General features: G+C 35.1%; 1 protein-coding gene across 1 annotated transcript in view; it reads right to left on the bottom strand.

Moving 5' to 3' along the window:
• The window catches only part of MPHOSPH8 (M-phase phosphoprotein 8), a 60280-nt gene that overhangs the window by 2989 nt on the left and 37612 nt on the right, over window positions 1–19679 (bottom strand). The window contains exons 8-11 of the mRNA XM_072611663.1: window positions 16914–17054; window positions 16347–16433; window positions 12592–12746; window positions 7814–7968 (exon numbers count right to left, since the gene is read on the bottom strand). Of these exons, the coding sequence (XP_072467764.1) occupies window positions 7814–7968; window positions 12592–12746; window positions 16347–16433; window positions 16914–17054 (538 nt within the window). The remainder of the gene's footprint in view (window positions 1–7813; window positions 7969–12591; window positions 12747–16346; window positions 16434–16913; window positions 17055–19679) is intronic.

The following is a 19679-nucleotide window of genomic DNA, read 5'->3' as shown; positions in this document are numbered from 1 at the left end:
TTAAACTAAATTTGTTAGAAAAAACAAAAATCAAGAATCTAAAGGAAAACAATGAAAAAAATGAAAAGGGAGCCTCAAGTAGCACCAAATCGAAACATAATTTGGTACTAGTTTAAATTAGAGACATCAATGGAACACATTAAATACACAATTTATAAAAGAAAACAAATCTAGTAGAATCTAGCGTTCAATAAACCCAAAGGCCTCAGCTGCTGGGGGTAAGATCTTACTATTTAACAAAAATAGTTAATAGCTGGGAAACAATCTGGCCCAAAAAGAATTTAGATGATGTCCTAAAGAGATTTTTAAAAAGAAGAAAAGGGCTTACACATATACACACACACGTAAATATTTACAGAAATTCCTCTTGTAGTTCTGAACTGAAAAAGAGTGTCCACTGGAGAACAGATAAACACATTATGTAACACTACCACTGAGCTACAAGAGAAGGGATGACAAAACGGATGGTTTTAGAAAAACCTGGGAAGATTTGTAAGGAGTGATGCAAAATAAAGTGAACAGAACCAGGAGGCTAATTTATACCATTAACAATACACTGTAAAGACAAACTTCAGAAGAATTAAGAAACTCTGATCAATAAAAAGACAAATCCAGATTCAGAGGTCCTTCTGACAGACTCGAGGCAAATATACATTTGTGGAAATGGCTAATGTGTGAATTTACTTTGCTGGACATAAATATTTGTTAAAGGGCTTTCTATTTTTCCCCTATGGCCAGCAGGAGGTGGAAGAAAAGAAATTAAATTGCAATAGTTCCAGAACATGGTAAGGAGGACTTTTGCTAGAATGGTGATAATGGGAAATGAAAGAAAGGAGTAGATGTCAGGTATTATGAAAGCAGAATCCACAGAACTTAGGAACTGATTGGCTACAAATGAATGGTGAGGGAAAAGGGTCAAAAATAAAAAAAAAGATAAAATATTTAAGAATGACAGCACTGTTAATACTCCTGGTTGGAAACATTCATTGCACATTACTGTGCAGAGTTTGGATATCAAATAAAGTAGGGTAGACAGTCAAGGAGGTATTGGGTGCTTTCAAATCCCACAGTTCCCAGTGATTTGATCATGGGCAAGCTACTGAGCTTCTTTTTTTTTTTTTATTTTTATTTTTTTTTATTATTATTTTATTATTCTTTTTTAATGTTTAACAATCACTGCCATACAATTGAGATTTTATCCCCCCCACACCTACCCCCCACTCCCCCCCTCCCTCCCCACGACTGCATACAATTCTGTACAGGTTCTACATATACTTTCCTATTGAGTATAGCTACTGAGCTTCTTTAAGGAATAACAATATGTATACAACCAATTTCACAGGACAATTTTTTGTAAACCTTAAAGTGTTCAGCAAAAGCCTTACTTGGGAAAGGGTACCGGAGTTGATGATTGAAGAATACTATGGAGCTAGAGTATGAGGAGGTGGATAAGGAAAGATGGAATATTAAGTGTTACAGAATAGGGAGCTACTCTCATCTCAATGGAGAACACATAAAGGGAGGTCATATAAAAATGAAATGAAGTTTGGAAGCATTTTAAATGTCTCCAAGAAGACTTCACCTTCTATTATACTGAGAAAACAAACTCATTAACCTTGAGTTCCCTCCTTCATCGTTTTAAAAACCTCAACATCAAATCCAATTTCTCCTCCACTCTAATCTCTGAGCTAGCCCTTTTCTTTGTCAAAACCAACTCCTCCATACTCCCCCTTTCCATCCTCTCCATGACCCTGCCCTGTCAAATCACCTATTCTTCACCTTCAATCTCTTCTTATTCACTGGCTTCTTCCCTGTTACCTACGTGTGGCTTTAAGAACCCCTTCACTTCAATCCCTGGCATGCTGGAAGCTACTGTACTATCATACTACTCCCATTCATAGTCAAATTCCTAGAGAAAGATGTGACATTTGTTGCCTTCACTTCTTTATTTCCCACTCATTTTCCAACCTCTTGCAATCTGGCTTCCAATTCTGGAAATTGGACATAAACACATCTGAAACTGTTTATTATGAGATGACCAATAACTTTTTCTAATTAAAAAAAAAAGCCCCCATCCTTCTTGACTTTTCTTCAGCTTTTGAGACTACCAACTACCTGTCTTCTACAGGAATACTCTCTCTGCCCTATCTTACTGGATCTTCTCATTCTACTATGTTCTACCACCAGGCATAAGTACACTTCGGAGTTGTCTTTGGCCTCTATGCTTTCAGTAAACCTAATCTGGTCCCAGGGGTTCAGTTATCTCTAAAGCATATTCCTACCAAATCTATATATCTAGTCCTTGCCTTTTTCTTGAACTCCAATTGGGTATGCAGCAGGAGATGGGGGAATAGAAGGGGTATTAGGGGAAGAATGAGAATGTGGATCTTGGTTGATTACAACAAAATAATTTATTTCAAAAGAACGAAAAATTTAAAATAAAACAAGATACATGGGAAGAGGGAATGATTGCTGGAATAAGGTTTCAGAGAAGGTGGGAGGGGATAGAATAAAGGGTACTTAGTAGCTGGATTAGAGATACCTTTTCCTGAGACAGGAGGAAAAAACGGATAACAATGCTCACAAGTTTTGAGGAGTGGAGGAAGGGAACTGAGCAAACTTCTGCTAGACAGCCTCAAGCTCAGCGACGCTAGAGACTATTTGCTATAGGCAGGGAGGCAGTTAGGGGCTTAAGGAGAAAGTAAATGACTTTAAACAGTTGCTATTTGGAATGAGAAAGGAAATCCTTAATAATACAATAATTAAGAATAGGCAAAATCATGAGCAAATAGTAGTGGCATGAAAAGTTTCAATGCTTTACACCTAAGCTACCATAAAATGCTACTATAAACAATTCACTCTAACCCTCTCCCTCCTGGCTCTTGATCTACTAAATAAAATTCTCTGCCTTGAAGCTAATGCTGAAAAGAGCACAATAGTCCTCAAAAATCTAATCAAACTTTCAACCAGCGACTTTTTTGCAGTGAAATTTACAAGATCTGAGGAGGATAAAAGAAACATGCCAATCAAAACGGGCTATACGTGCCACATCTCTATGCCTTCAAAGACCCCACCATATATCCCACTCTCTCCTTTGTGGCAGGGTAAACCAGGATAAGCTGCCTCACTATCCATCCAACATGAAGTCTGAAAAGGGCCTTTACCTCCCTGTCTGTACAAGGGAAGTCACAGGTTCACATTCTGTGCTAGAAGTAACCTCAAGGCACTAAGTCCAAGTCCTTCATTTTATAGATGAGTTACCTGAGGCTAAGAGATTAAGTGACTGGCCCAAGTCACAGACCACTGAGTCAAGAGTTGAAATCAGGTCTGCCTGACCCTGAGAGGAGCACTACATTACCTAGGTACATCAATGCCAGGCTACTGTGTATTGCCTAAAAATGACTTTAACAGGGACTTATCAAATTTGGAAGATTTATTACTTGGTACCAATTTTGCCCTTTATTTGAAAAGTACACTTTCTTCCAGCCTGTGCACACAGCATCACTGGCCTCTCAATGAGATTTGTTTTCATTTCAAAGCTATTTTGTCACACTGGACAACAGTCAGCATTTTTGCACTCGCTATTCTGTATAACAAACTTGACAGTATTTGAAAACTGCTATCACTGACATTAACCTTTACTCAGCTGCAACCCAAACAATGCTTAAAAATCTAAGTCACAGAATCACAACCCCAAGCACTGGGGAGATGCTTCAGCCATTCTCTGTCCCACTATGTTCATGATAGGCAAGGTTTCAAATTCTGATTTCAAACAAGGCAACAGACCAGAAGAAAGGAAGTGATTTACCAGTCACAAACTTAGTAAGTAGAAGAAACTAGAACTTTTATTTCCTAATGCCAAAAGGATTCTATCTTCTCTATTAAAGTATTTAAGTAGAAACTGTTAACTGGGCAAATGTAGGGAAAAAAACGTGATTCTAAGCTTTACAAGAATAATGAATATTATTATTTTTTTTAAGCTGAAAGTGCTGATTTAAAAATAAACAATAAAAAAGCACCCAATTTAATTTTAAAAACCTGTTGAATTAACAGGTTCACCGAATTAATGAAATGGATTTAAAATGCAATTTCTATTCTGGAAATTAAACTCAACATGTTACTGTGTACCTAACATCTCATCATAGTGTGCAGGTAATATTTTTCCCTTTATTTTCCTTGTTATTTAATTTCACTATCGTGTGTGTGTGTGTGTGTGTGTGTGTGTGTGTGTGTATTTCACCTCCATTTCCAAAGTATCTTTTGGCCCTGTTCCTCCCCTCCATTTCTAAAACTCCACCTATCCCATGCAATAAATAAAAGGGAAGAAAATAAAACAGTTCAGCAAAAGTAACCAACACTTCCACAAAATCTGACTCTTGTTCTCTCTGCATGTGTGTGTATGCGTCTGCGTGTATCTGTAGTCATATACCCACATGCTATTCCGCATTTGCGAAAAAGAGGGTGTATTTTATCATCTCTTCTTTGGGGATAACTTTATTATTAAAATTATATATGGATGAATAAAAAAGTATCTATTAAACACTTACTATGTGCAAAACATTATGCCAAATGCTGATGATACAAATAATAAAGTTAGTTCTTCAAAAACTCACATCCTAATGGGGATACAACACATACAGATATATTATGAAGCATTCCAAAAGCATTCAGTCTTTGTTCTTTCCATTTAAACTGTAGTCATCATATACAGGGATTCCAAAAATCTTACTGTAGTTCTAAGCTTTAGTAGCTTAAAACTATGAATATTATCTTGGTTCTGCTTACTTCACTCTGTGTCAGTTCATCTAAATGTTCCCATGCTTTTTAAAATTCTTCAAATTCATCATTTCTGACAGTTTAGTAATACTCCATTATATTCATGTTCCACAATTTGTTTAGCCATTGTTAATCAACCATAAACTACTTTGTTTCCAGTGCTTTTCAAAAAGAAAAAAAAAGCTGCTATGAACATTCTGTTGCATATGGGACTTTTCTAGGTTTTTGGTGTCCTTGGGGTTTACTTCTGAGAGTGGGATCATTGAGACAAAGGGTTAGGCTTTTTAACCTTCGGTTCTTAAAAGTTATGCCAAGACAGCACAACCACTGCCAACTTCTATTTCTCCCTATAGATCCAGCCATCTTGTTTTCTATCACACATTTCTCTTACAACACCTTTCACAAGCTTTATCTGTATAATTTCTCATTTGTAACAGATTATAGCCTACTCACTTCTACCATGTCTCCCTCTACTGCCTTTTGGGTAACTTCAATTCTTTAGAGACTCTGGCATATATAACAGTCATAGGACTTCTTCAAAAAAAAATAGTAGTGTTAAAAATATAGGCCTTCATTTCAGGGGAAGTTTCAGGCTGTTAGAGGGACTGTGTAATTTTCTGAAAACAATCCAGTCTGCTGTATGATCTTGGTAAAAGACTATTATCTATTGCCTGAAAACTATATTGCTACTAAGTAGAGAGAGGTCTATTACCTTAAGGCTGGCTACCAGAAGACAAATTTTTTTTGGAGGTGGGTGAGTTCATGATTACTCATAAAATAATTATTAAAGGGAGGCTGGAGCTAACATCAAAGGTAGGTCAATTATGCAACTCTTTTTTCCTTTTCTTGATTATTTTTCCAGTTCCTTCAATGTAAGGACAGTGAGTTTTTATGAAAATTCATCACCAGGCCTCTTTTATAGTAATTTGTCATTAATTTTCACTTTCTATTCTTCTTTAAACAACACTTAGTAGGGATCAACACAATGGCTGCCATTGTTTTCATCATTCCTCCCTTATCTCAAGTGACACCTTACATCTCCACAAAAGTCAAATAAATAAACAAATGTAAAGAAAAACTATAACAATTAAATGTTTAAACAAATACTGCAATTACTCAAATCTTCCATGTTTACATACTATTAATTTTTACTCCTCTCAGCTACAGAATGAAAAATGTTAATCATTTAAACATCCAATTAGTAATAACATCTTGCATTTATATGCTAACATTTGCAAATAAATAAATACTTTATAAATACTAAATCATTCAACCATCACAACAGCCCTAGAAGGTAGGTGCTATTATTATCATCCCCATTCTCCAGATGAGGTTAACTGAATTGCCTAGGGTCACACAGTTACTAAGTATCTGAGACTGGATTTGAACTCAGGTCTTCCTTTCTCCAGGTCCAATATTCTACCCACTGAACTACCTAGCTTCAATTATGTATTAAACTTGGTCTTAAAGGACATATAGGAGAAATTCTCCTATAAAGTTGTGTTATAATCACTGTAGGTACGGCTTCAGTGAAGTAAATCTCAACCCATCCATGCTTGACCTTACAATAAAATTTTTATCTCAGGCCTCCAATAAATCTGTTGGTCTGTTGAAACAATGTACTAAGGGCCTTCCTCACATCCTCTGGACAGCACTGAAATCAAAAGCATGCACTAAGTGATAGGCATCAATTATCTCTCACTTTTACTATGAGTATAGCATACCTTTTTTTTCTGACCATACATATCTCTGATGACATTTTTTACATAATTACCACTGCATAATTGGATTTGCAGTGTGTTGTAGAATCGTCACACTCACCAATTCACCATACTCTCCATTGCCCTGTGGATGATCCTCAACTTCAATTCTTCATAAACTATAGTGTTCCATGACTCACAGATACATAACACTACCAGAAGATTAACAATGTTAAAAAAAAAAAAAAGAGGGCCCTTCATTTCTAGAATCAGTCAAAGAATTATGCAATGTCCCAAAGGCAATCCAACTTAATCTTCTCCTTTCAACTCTAGACCTAGTCAACTGTCTAGTGTCTGTCCAAAACATATAGCAACAGATTAGCTCCAAGAATTACTCATCCAACCACAAATCAGAGTCTAATGAAGCATTCTTTAACCACTTGATTATTCCTGAATGGGAAAAAACTTTTAAGAGTAATTATGGCTCCCATTTAGGAGGCTTTGCAATGTTCTGGGGGTTAAAGATATCAAAATAATGGCATTTACAAAAACTATCTAGAAGACCACACACGTCATATCTCTGTGGAATAACTGCTTAGTTTGGACTCTATAATGGACATTCTCTATAGTGGTGGCACATATCTATGGCAAGCATACACCTTTTCATTTTAAGGCTTATGTCAAACAGTAATTTCCGTTCTTGTATCTTTCAAGGAACTTTGTATTATAATGACATATTATGGGAGGCACCTATTGGAAAAAAATGATTTTTTGCCACACAAGATCAAATGCTTTCTATAGCCAGAAATAAGTAAAATGGAATCTTGTACTCTTCAGACCCTTCAGTCAATAGTATGATTATAAAAACATGGTCATGTATCCTTTACAGAAGAAGTTTGCCTGTTCCCACATCTTATCTTTTTCAAGAATGTCCTCAATACATGTAAAATTTACTGTCATAACAACTTTATAGGGAATGTAGCACATGGGTTAATAGTTATTAATGCCATCTCAGTTGCTTTTTTTTTAGTAGTAAGGTCTCAGATTTTTTCCATTCCTTTTATCATTTTCCCCTTTTGAATAACTTCACAATCAAAGTCTCAATGCCCTCAAAATTATTCCACTTCCAGCATGGTCCTCTTTTGGTTATACTTGGTCTAGTCAACTGCATTACTAATAATGTATTTTCTTCTATTTCTCATAAAGTATATACTCATAGAAATACCTTTGGGACTGAACTCTAATATTAAATGACAGAATCAATTAGAAAGAATCCATTCAGATAATATTTTTACTTCAATCTACAGATCATATGAAAGAAAACTATAAAGGGGTACCTTCTGGTATGTTCTGTGGTGGTTTGTAATTGAAATCAGTTGAAAAGTCTGGACCCTCACAAAGGCGGTGACATGCTATTGGAAACACAGGTTCTAGGAGGGCAAGCCGGGCTTCGAAGTAGTCCCTTATGGTTTCTTCTGCCACTCTTGAGAGCCTGAATGGAGAGAAAGAGAAGAAGACACAGTCACCAATATCAATCTAGACAAGTTTCTCTGCATTAGAATCAATTAAAAGTTTACATTTTAAAAATGTGATTGATGATCAAAATATACTTAAAAGCAAATTAATTTTCCATTTCTCATATACAGCAGTCAAATATTATTAGTGAACAAACTCTTAATGGGAAGATCTTCAAATTTCTATTATATTATTATCTTAGTAGGCTTTACCTGTTATTATTAATCAAAGTAATAATTCAGAGGTTCTAAATGGCTTAAATAGGAACACTAAAATGAATCTAAATTTGAATAGAGCTTTTCAACAGTTGAATTAATGTACTTTTCCAAAAGGTTTTACTAATAAGCAGCCTCAACAAAATTATAAAGGAATATCTAAAGTTTAGAGGAAATTTTTAAGACCTTTTAACATTTTTAAGGACTTCAGCAAATAGCCAAGTACTTAAGTATATGCAAGTGTTAACTCCTGCCCTCTCCAAATGAGTCATAGAATCTAATCACTATTAGCTGACCTTCTTGAAATTCTTTTCTAAGAAAAGACAGGTACTTCAAAGTAATTAAATCCTATTTCTTTTAACTTAGTTTTTATTTTTCTCCATAACATGTATGTAAAAATTTTCAATATTCTTTCTTTTTGTAAATCTTGAGTTCCATATTCTCTTCCTCCCTCGCCACCCTGTCCTTGAGAAGGCACACAATTTGACATAGTTTCTTCATATACAGTAATGCAAAATATTTCCATATTAGTCAAATTGCAAAATAAAACACTCCCCAAAAAAATGATAAAGGAAGTTAAAAAGAGTATGTTTTAATCTGCATTCAAACTCTATTAGTTCTTTCTCTGAAGGTAGATGGAATTTTTCATCATATTATTTCTGAAAATAATTAAGTCAGTCACAGTTAATCATGGTACAATGTTGCTACTATGTACAATGTTCTCCTGGTTCCATTCACTTTACTCAGCACCAGTTCATGTAAGGCTCCCCGGGCTTTTCTAAAAACAACCTGCTCATCATTTATTATAGCACAAGAGTATCTATCACAATCATATACCACAACTTGTTCAGCCATTCCCCAATTAATGGGCATCCCCTCAATGTCCAACTGTCACCACAAGAAGAGCTGCTACAAATATTTTTGTATGTATAAGTTCTTCCATTTTCCTTTGATCTCTTTGAGGTACAGACCTAGTAGTGGTATTGCTGGATCAAAGGGTCTGCCCAGTTTTATAGACCTTTGGGCATAGATTCAAATTGTTCTCCAGAATGTTTGGATCAGTTCACAACTCATCAAGAGTGCATTAGTGTACCAATTTTTCCATATCCAATTCAACATTTGACATTTTCCTTTTCTGTCCTATTAGCCAGTCTGATATGTGAGATGGTACTTCAAAGTTGCTTTAATTTTCATTTCTCTAATCAATAATGATTTGGAGCATTTGTTACATGACTATAAATAGATTTGATTTCTTCTTATGAAAACTGCCTGTTCATATCTTCTAGCCATTTATCAACTGGGGAATGACTTGTATTTCTATAAAATTCAACTCAGTTCTTTATGTTTGAGAAATGAGGCCTTTATCAGAAAAACCTGCTATAAAATCCCTTCCCCCGCCCCAGTTTCCTGCTTTCCTTCTAATCTCGGCAGCATTGGTTTTGTTTGTACAAAACCTTTTTAATTTAACGTAACCAAAATTATCCATTTCACATCCCTTAATGCTATTTCTTGGCCATAAATTCCCTTATTCATATATCTGAAAGCTAAAATATTCCATGCTTCCTTAGTTTGCTTATGATATCACACTTTATGTCTAAATCATGCAGCCATTTTGACCTTATCTTGGCATAAAGTGTGACTTGTTGGTCTATACCTAGTAAATGCCAAACAGCTTTCCAGTTTTCCCACTAATTTTTGTCAAATAATGCTTTCTTTTTCAAAATCGTACACATCTTTGGGTTTGTCAAACACTAGATTATTACGGTCATTTGCTACTATCATATACCTAATCTATTCCACTGATTCATGACTCTATTTCTTAGCCAGTACCAGATTGTTTTGATGATTACCACTTTGTAATATAGTTTGAAGTCTGTTACTGCTAAACCACTTTCCTTCACATTTTTTTTTCATTAATGTACTTTGATATTCTTGACCTTTTGTTCTTCCAGCTGAATTTTTTAATGTTTTCTAGCTCTATAAATTTTTTTTTTGGTAATTTGATTGTTATGGCACTGAATATGTAAATTAATTTTGGTAGAATCATCATTTTTATTATATTGGCTCAGCCTGCCCACAAGCAACTAATACTTCTCCAATTGTTTAGATATGACTTTATTTGTGTGACAAGTGTTTTATAAATACGTTCACCTAGTCCCTAGGTTTATCTTGGCAAGTAGACTCCCACATATTTTAAACTGTCTGCAGGTATTATAAATGGAATTTCTCTATCTCTTACTGCTAGATTCCGGTGGAAATACATAGAAACTCTGATGATTTATGTGGGTTTATTTTATATCCTACAACTCTGCTGAAGCTGTTAATTATTTCAACTAGTTTTTTAGTTGATTCTCTAGGATTCTGTAAGCATAATATTTAATCTGCAAAGAGTGATAGCTTTGTTTTCATCACCTACTCTAATTCCTTCAATTTCTTTTTCTTGTCTTACAGTTATAACAGTGGTGATAACGTATATCCTTAATTCACCCCTACTCTTACTGGAAAGGTTTCTAGCTCATCTCTGTGATAGATAATGTTAGCTGATGGTTTTAGATATGTACTACTTCTTATTTTAAGGAAAATTCCATTTATTTCTATGCTTTTCAGAACTGTTCATAGGAATGAGCATTGTATTTTGTCAAAAGCTTTTTCAGCATCTATTGAAATAATCATATGATTTTTGTTGTTTTTGATAGGGTCAATTATGCTGACAGTTTTCCTAATACTGAACCATCTTTGCAATTACTGGTATAAATCCTACCTGGTTATAGTGTATGTTTTTTCTAATTTCCTTGTCAGTTTTTTATTTAAAAGTTTTCCAATAATATTCATTAGGGAAATTGGTTTATAGTTTCCTTTCTTTTGTTCTTCCTGGTTTAGGAACCATAATTATGTCATAAAAGAAATTTGGTAGCGCTCCTTTTGCCTATTTTTCCAAATAGTTTATACAGTATTGGAATTACTATACTATACTAATAGGTGTTATTTACTTCAGTATATTTTTATCTCCTTTGTCAAGCTGTTAACTCTTTTTTCATGACTTTTTGTATCACTTTCATCCCTATCTCTTATGTGATTTTTTAAAAAAATCCTTTTTTAAGCTCCTCCAGGAATTTTTTTTTTAAACCTTTGACCAATTCACATTTTTCTTTGATGCTCAGCATATAGCTATTTTGAATTAATTTTCTTCTTCTGAGTTAGCATTTTGATCTTCCCTGTTACCATAGTAATTTTCTATGGTCAGGTTCTTTCTTTTTTTTGTTAATGTTTTCCAGCCTATGTATTGACTTTTAATTTAATGTTAAAGTTGACTTCTGCTCTCTGATTGGAGGGGTATCTGTCCCAAGCTTCAGCTTTCACACTGCTGTTTTCAGAGCTAGCTCTAGGGGCCTGCAGGTTTTCCATGTTTCCAAGCTTGTATGATCTAAGCAGAGTTTGGGCATTGCTCTCTTGGCCTATGTTTTGGTCTTTATCCAGGCAGGGACCTTGTTTCCCCATAGTCACCAGTTCTAGCACTCCTCCTGGCCCTGGGACTATGACTAAGTGCTCTGCTCTCCTGCAGTCACAATGGATAGTGCTTCCCTCTGTCTTGGAATTGTGATAAGGGTCTCTACTCCCCCATGAACAACCATAAACTGTTCTTTCCACCCTGGAAATCATGACTAGGCCCTTCCTCTACTGCAGCCACAAGTACTGTAGTTCTTTTTGGCCCTGGGACTATGACTCAGAACTACGTATGGTCAATCCAACAGGGTCCTGAAGCCCGTGCCTGCAAAGGTTCCCATGCAATCTCCTGACTGGCTGTCTGACCTCCACACTGTCCGTAGGCTAAGAGTTCCTGAAGCTGTGACCGCTGCCAATGAAGCCTCCTTCAAGGTCCCTGCTGGGCCTGAGGCACAACCTGTGCTGTCTTCACTGTGCTCCTGACCACCCCACCTCCACGCAACGTGAGAGAGACTTTTACTGTTGACCTCCTAAGTTGTCTTGGACTGGAAAGTTTTTGTTTTATTTGGTGTTATTTTAAAGTTGTTTGGATGGGAATTCGGGAGAGCTCAGCTGAGTCCTTCTCTATTTCTATTCTGCCATCTTGGCTCTGCCTCTGAAATTGTATTTCTTAAAAATATTTTGCAATGATTATAGTGAAAACATATTCAATAGGAAAGTATGTGTAGATCCTATATAAGAATTGTATGCCATCTTGGGAAGGGAAGGGGGTAGTAGGGGGTAAGTAGGGGGGGAAACATCTAAGTTTTATGGTAGTAATTGTAGAACATTAAAAATAAAAAAATTTTTAAAAATTAATAAAAAAAATATTTTGCAACTAAAATAACTACCCTAAAGTCCCTAAGTAAGCACAGCTTTAAGCATCTTTATTTCATACTTACGTTTCTAAGTGACTCTTCAGCAGGTCATATACCAGTACATTATTACACTGCTTAGCAAAATGCAAAGCACTATTCTGATGTTTTGACAAAATATTACAATCTGCTCCACATTCAATCACAAGCCTTACAATATCCGAGTTTCCTCTTTTACAAGCCTGTAACAGGAAAAACATTAAGGCAAGTAATTATATAAAAGTAAAGCCTAAGGAGTATATATACATATGTAAAGTCTGCAATTTTTCCCCCCTAAAGAGGGTCTTTTGAAAGACATTTAAACATAAAAAGAATTTCTTCAGGACAAGAACAAGGTGTGTTCTGCATTACGATACACTGTCAAATATAAGGATCTGTTTGTATCACTCAGCTTATGCTTGACTAAAAGATTCTTCAAAACAGGAGGCCTTCGAAAGATATTTTTGTCATTGATAACCATAATCACAATAATGATAATAACAGCTAGCATCTATAGCACTTTAAGGTCTGTATTACTCTAAGGTAATGCTGTTTAAATGTTGTGTCATTTTGTCTTTGCTTAATAACCCTTGAAGTAGGTGCCATTCCATTTTACAGACAAGCAAACTAAGGCAGACAGAAATTAAGTGATTTAACTGTCATCACAAAGCAACTAAGTATCTGAGGCTGGATTTGAACTCAGGTCTTTCTGACTCAAGTTCAAGACTTCCAGCATTCTACTGTGCTACAAAGCTACCAAGTGCTAGATCTTCTTGGAAATTACTCAGAAGATTTCCATTCTACTACACTCCACCGATTTTAATACTGCCTTCGTGGCTACCAAAAATGCCAATCCTTGACAAAAGCATTCTTGCTAGACTAGTTTTCACTGTGATTCTTTGATTATACTATGTGGAATCAGAAAATAACTTCATATTCACCACAGAAGTGATTGAAAAAAAGACTCTGGCATGCACTGACCAGAATATAGCAAAACTTAGGCAGCGTTATACAAAATGGATAAACTGGGTCAAGACAAGTTTCCTCAAAGCTAGAGCAGAGTGCAAAATAATATGTAAGGTGATTTTCTTTCTTGTGAATGAATTTCAGGCTACAACTATGTCTTTGTCCATCTTTACTTATCTTACTCATCCTTCTCCAGTTTACTTTTGGAGGGGAAGTTTTTTCCTATCACACAGAATAGTTGCACAACTGAATAAAATATTTTACTAAGTGAGAAGACCTGGGTCTAATCCTGGCTTTGCTCCTAAGGAGCTGTTTATACTTAGTTAAATCAAAAACTTTTCTGGCCCTTGGCTTCCTCATTTGGAAAATAAAGACACATCATCTGCTTTCTAGTATATTTCCAGTTCAAAAATTATATGAATAATCTAATCAAACTTTGGAAGTAAATGAAATATTAATCTTCATTGACCTAGGCACTTAACAGAAGAAAACCAATTTTTTATATGAAAATAAAATTTTTATTAATTTAGATTACAAATTTTACAATCCTTTCTGTATTTACTGTAACCTTTATCTTTCATATGGACCTATTTTTATATGTACATGTGTACTTATGTACATGTGTGTATACATATATATATACACACATATATATCATAAAAATATAATAATAAAAATGGGAATGAGAGGTGAGAAAATTGTTTGAAATTAAAAGTTGATAATAAAGCACCCCTAAGGAAGACAAAATACAAAAACGTCTACCCTCTTATTGAAAACACTATTTCTAAGCTATCCTTTCCCTAAGTAGGGACATGGTCATGGTTTTTATAGTGTCTAACCTAACAGCTAGTCTGTTGCTTTTCTCCTATCTGGAAACAAATTACAGTATTTCTTTTTTCAAAAACAAATTTTCACATTAGTCATGTTGTAAAGAAGAATTAGAACCAATGAGAGGAACCATGAGAAAGAAGAAACAAAACAAAAAAGAGAAAGCATCTGCATTCAGACTCAGTAATTCTTTCTCTGGATGGAGACAGCATTTTGCATCATGAGCCTTTTGGAGTTGTCTTAGAACCTTGCATTGCTGAGAAGAGCCAAGCCTATCAAAGTTAGTCATCACACAATGTTGCTGTTACTGCGTACAATGCTCTCCAGGTTCTGCTTACTTCATTCAGCATCTGTTCATGTAAGTCTTTCCAGGTTTTCCTGAAGTCCACAATTATAGTATTTCTATAGTATTTATAATAGTTACTTAATAACATTTGAAGCATTACAGTAAAATCAAAAGAACCTTGGATTTGAAGTCAGAAGACCACTGCTGGAATTTCAGCTCTGCTACTTACAAAGCATTAATAAATCACCTCTCTAAGTCTCAGTTTACTCAACTACAAATTGAAGGAATTAGACCAGATAACTTTTGCAGGTCTGTTACACAGGCTCTAAAGCCTATGATTTCATAATGAAATAAATTAGCAAGAGATGAATTCTAACTGTTGAGAATGACAGTGTTATTTTTCAGAAGCATTTAGTGACTTAACAGAAGTATTCTCCATCTATAGGTTTTGCTCCTGCAAAATTTGTTATAATCTGCATGTTTATAAATCCTGAATATTTATAAATATCATCTACTTTCGAGTATAACGATTGTTATTTGTATGCCAATTCCCAGAATCTCAGTTTGAAGACATTTCCAAGTTTGAGTCTAACCTGTGCAAGAATCCACTTTTCCACAAACCTGACCAACAGTTCCACATACCTGTTAGTGTGAAGCTCTCCAGTAAGGAGGAGAGTCCACGGCTGCTCAAAGCAACCCATTCCAACTTTGAATGATTCTAATTATTTTAAGTTTTTCTTGACCTCAATCCTAAATTTGCCTCTTTTGAAACTTCCTTCCATCTGCTCTTATCAAGCAGAAAAAGTCTAATTCTTCTATTACAAATGGCCCTTTATATATTTCAAGATAACTACTGCATATCTGCTATATCTTCTTTTTCAAATCCTTTACAATGATCCCACAATTTAACAAACAATTTACATTTGTTGAATAAATATAAACATGAAATACTTTCCCAACTGTCAGTTCATTTCATTTCATCTCCACAATGACCTTGTGAAATACTCAGGATAGGTATCTTTATCTCCACTTAACTGCTAAAGATGTTTTCTCATTGTTAAGTCACTAGCAGAGGTCAGAGCAGGTAAGCAGCAAAGCTGAGGGTGGACCTTCACAGATTAATCCTAATTGCCTCCAAAAATTCTAAATACTTCAAAAACTTCCTCATTTGAATTTTTCTGGTAGACTTAATCCTTCATAGCAATGCAAGGACTTAAAAAATTCCCAATAGCCTCTTGAGGCAAAACACCTTCCACACATCCAGAGAAAGAACTATGGAACTGGAGTGCAGAATGAAGCACACCATTTTCTTTTGTATTATGTTTTGTTTTGTTTTATGGGTTCTCCCATTCATTTTAATTCTTCTATGCAACATGACTAAGGTGAAAATGTATTTAATAGGAATACATGTGTAGAACTTATATAAGATTGCACACCATCCTGAGGAAGGAGTGGGGAAAGAGAGGGAAAGGAGGGGAAGGGAGGAAAAAAAATCTAAGATATATGGAAGTGATTGTAGAACACTGAAAATAAATAAAATAATTTTTAAAACTTCCTCACTGGTGGTATTTTAAGTATTATGGTGAATGTTAATTTTTATTTTGTTTTTACACCTTATTTTTCTGTCTTAAAGGGTAGGCTGTTCTTGTCTTTTTCTTGTTCTCTTTCCACACTAACATCTAATTTATAGTATTATACGTTCAGCTACGTGAAAAAGTATTACCTTCATTAAAGCAGTTTCTCCATTACTCTGTTGAACATTCACAAAAGCTCCAGCTTCCAAAAGAATAGCCACTGTAGTTAGAAAGTTCTTTGAAAAGAAGAGAAACAGTCAAACTGAAGTCACAAATATATTATTTTTGTAATTAGTGGGCAAAAAATTTGTAATTTCGTTAATAATTTGGCAATAAGGAACATAAACTAAAATCAGTCCCAACCAACTGTCCAGTACAAGTAACAGCTTCACTTATGATTTCATTTTCATTTACAAAACATGCTAGTTTCTAGTGGATACATTTATATAAGTAATACTACTTGTCACCATAGGTTCTTTTGAGAGTTATTTTGAGTATTTCATTAACTGTTCCACGTAAAGTCCTTGGTTTGTAAATACAAAGTAAATCAGTGTTAATAGACTAAGCAGTTGTCATTTCAATATAAAATAGAAAGATACATGTGACTCTCTGACATTTTGCGGGTAGTATTATAAAAGCAAGGTCTTCCTACAATGGTAGTCAGTGCTTACACAAAGATTACTAAATTGAATGCACTACATTCAAAAGTAACTAACCTTCTCAGCTGCGTGAATGAGAGCAGTAGTTCCATTTTTTTGTCTACCATTAACTTTAGCTCCTTTCTTGATAAGGAGCCTGAGTAGGTCATCTTGTCCTCCTGCTGCTGCAAGCATCACCAAAGTCATTCCACTAGAGTCCTTCATTTTTAAAGGGGAACAAAAATTAAGTTTTAATAAGAAATTCTTTTAGAACGAAGTCTTCAGAAATGAGTTTTAAATTCAATTTAACACAAGACACTTCAATGACCATTTACTAAGTGCCTATTGTGTGTAGAGTCAAGTGGATGAGCCCTGATATTGTGCTGTTTAGTCATTTTTCAGCTATGTCCGACTCTTTGTGACTCCATTTAGAGTTTTCTTGGCAAAGATAACTGGAGTAGCTTGCCATTTCTTCTCCTGCTAATTTTTACGGATGAGGAACCTGAAGTAAATAAGGTCAAGTGACTTGCTCAAGGTCACACAGCTAGTAAGTATGTGAGACAAGAGTTGAACTCAGTAAGATGAGCCTTCTTGACTCCAGACCCTGGGCTCTACCAACTGAGCCACACAGAGCCCTGGATATACAAAGAAGAAAAACTGCATAGGCCCAAAATTAAATGAGACTTCAACATTCAAAAATGCACATTTTAAAGTCCACTTTTCCCGTCAATTTCAGAACACCAGAGCTCATCCTGGTTGCATTTAAAGCCAAAAAAGTATAGTAATGAAGAAATTGACTTCTCTGAAGGAAGAAGTTGAGAAAATGAAGAGTGGTAAGAGCAGCCAAACCACAAGTTGTGCTGCTTCTCCACCCTTTCAGTAAAGGCCCTTTGGAAAACTTGACTTCCTCAAAAAGTCCAGAAGAGGCCACTAGTGAGGTTCAGGACATAAGTTAAACTACTGTTCTTAATGAGCATGATGAACAGCAGATAGTGGGCCAGAAAAGCAGCAAAAGTTTACATGACACTAAATCAAAGAAAATCTGATTTGTTACATGAAACCAGTGTGTGGTAGTGAAAGCCCAGATAATTTGAAATCCTATAATCCTAAAATGTTGGTTCTATTTTAAGGCTCTGATTTTCCACCAGATAGTGTGCATATACACCTCCTCCACTTTATTGTGTTCAAAATGAAGAGTAATTTCAATTAAAAGTAAAGCTCAGTAAATCCATAAAAATAAAAAAAACTCTTCCAAAACATCTCTAAGTATTTCACACCAGATGGCAGGTCCCTATGTGTATGGGACATGATTTCGGGTAGGATTTATGGTTTACCATGGCAGTCGGTCTAAATTATTGGACTGTTTTTCATGGTTTGGATCTCAAACATTATACTCATGTAATACTGAAACCATATTCCATTTAAGAAAAGTTTTAGTGATGCTTTAATAAGAAGAGAAAAAGCTTATATGAGAAGACTACCATAGAAGCAACAAAGGCTACAAAGTAGTTGTATAGGAATTACTAACACAAATGTGAAATGTGAATATAAAGAGGAAGACAGGGAAGATTAAGTTTGGAGGATCCACAAAATTTTACTGGCTAGTTAGAAATACCTTCTACAAAGCAGATTAGATCGAATTGGGAAAGAGTAAAGAAATTACCCTCAGTTGATTGCTTTTTTTATACTAAAACTGATCTCTCTATTTTTAAAAATTATTTGTTAAATATGTTTTCAGTTTCCTACAACCATTTCCATATATCTTAAGATTTTTTCCTTCCTTTCCCGCTTCCTCTCCAAGATGGTGTGCAATTTTATATAAGTTCTACACATACATTCTTATTAAATGTATTTCCACCTCAGTCATGTTGCACAGAAGAATTAAAATGAATGGGAGAAACCATAAAACAAAACAAAATGTAATACAACGGAAAATAGTCTGGTTCATTCTGCGTTCCAATTCCATTGTTCTTTCTCTGGATATGGATGGCATTTTGCATTGACTCCTTTGGGAATGTTTTAGGTCCTTCTATTGCTGTGAAGGGCTAAGTCTATCAGAAACAGTTCTCTTACCCTGTGGTTGATACTGTGTATAACGTTCTCCTGGTTCTGCTCATTTCACTCAGCATCAGTTCATATAAGTCTTTCCAGGTTTTTCTAAAGTCTGCCTGTTCATCATTTCTTATAGCACAATAGTATTCCATTACATTCATATACCACAATTTGTTCCCCATTCCCCAATGGATGGGCATTCCCTCAATTTCAAGTTCTTGGCAACCACAAAGAGCTGCTATAAATATTTTTGTACATGTGGATGGGACCTTTTCCATTTTTATGATCTCTTTGGCATACAGTTCTAGAAGAGATATTATATTGCTGGGTCAAAGGGTATGCATTTTTGTAGCCCTTTGGGCATAGTTCCAAATGCCTCTCCAGAATGGATCGATCAGCAGACAGCTCCACCAACAACGAATACCAACCCATTGTTCCAATTCTCCCACATCTTCTCCAACATTTATCATCTTCCAGTTTTGTCATGTTAGCCAAGCTGATAGGTGTGATGTGGTACCTCAGAGTTGTTTTGATTTGCATCTCTCTAATCAACAGTGATTTAGAGCATTTTTTCATGACTATAGATAGTTTTGCTTTCTTCCTCTGAAAACTGCCTGTTCATATCCTTTGAACCTTTATCAATTGGGGAATGACTTGTATTCTTGTACATTTGACTCAATTCTCTATATATTTTAGAAATGAGGTCTTTATCACAGACAGAACCTACAAAAATTCTTTCTCAGTTTTCTGCTTCCCCCCTAATCTTAGATATATTGAGTTTGTTTGTGAAAA

This window comes from Notamacropus eugenii, chromosome 5 (assembly GCF_028372415.1).
Source record: "Notamacropus eugenii isolate mMacEug1 chromosome 5, mMacEug1.pri_v2, whole genome shotgun sequence".
NCBI lineage: Eukaryota > Metazoa > Chordata > Mammalia > Diprotodontia > Macropodidae > Notamacropus > Notamacropus eugenii.
The sequence above is the reverse complement of the archived record's forward strand: the minus strand, read 5'-3'. Positions and strand labels throughout refer to the sequence as shown.